This window comes from Asparagus officinalis, chromosome 3, assembly GCF_001876935.1.
Source record: "Asparagus officinalis chromosome 3, Aspof.V1, whole genome shotgun sequence".
Taxonomy (NCBI): Eukaryota; Viridiplantae; Streptophyta; class Magnoliopsida; order Asparagales; family Asparagaceae; genus Asparagus; species Asparagus officinalis.
In genome coordinates, this window is record NC_033796.1 from 7,601,440 (window position 1) to 7,601,727 (window position 288).

The following is a 288-nucleotide window of genomic DNA, read 5'->3' on the forward strand; positions in this document are numbered from 1 at the left end:
TCGGCGGCTTTCTGCGCTGCCAGCTCGGCAGCCTTGCGTTTGTTTTCGTCGTCAGACATGTTGACCGGCGGCAAGATCGGGTTTCGGTGGGGGGTGGGTTCGAAAAAATATTATAGGGAGGCTAGGGTTTTTGTTTCGGCTCTGATACCATGATGAGAAAAGTAACTCTCTTGCTTAATAATGAACGATACAAAGGTTTATATACAAATACCTAATGGGCCTAAACTAGATACAGACCCGATAAGATACAGACCCGATACATAAGTATCCTATACAATATACTCAACA

At 44.4% G+C, this 288-nt stretch overlaps 1 protein-coding gene across 1 annotated transcript in view; it reads right to left on the reverse strand.

Annotated features, from left to right (window-relative positions):
- LOC109834566 overlaps positions 221–288 on the reverse strand; it is a 3,871-nt gene continuing 3,803 nt past the window's right edge. Inside the window, exon 3 of the mRNA XM_020402603.1 lies at positions 221–269. Within this exon, the coding sequence (XP_020258192.1) occupies positions 221–269 (49 nt within the window). The remainder of the gene's footprint in view (positions 270–288) is intronic.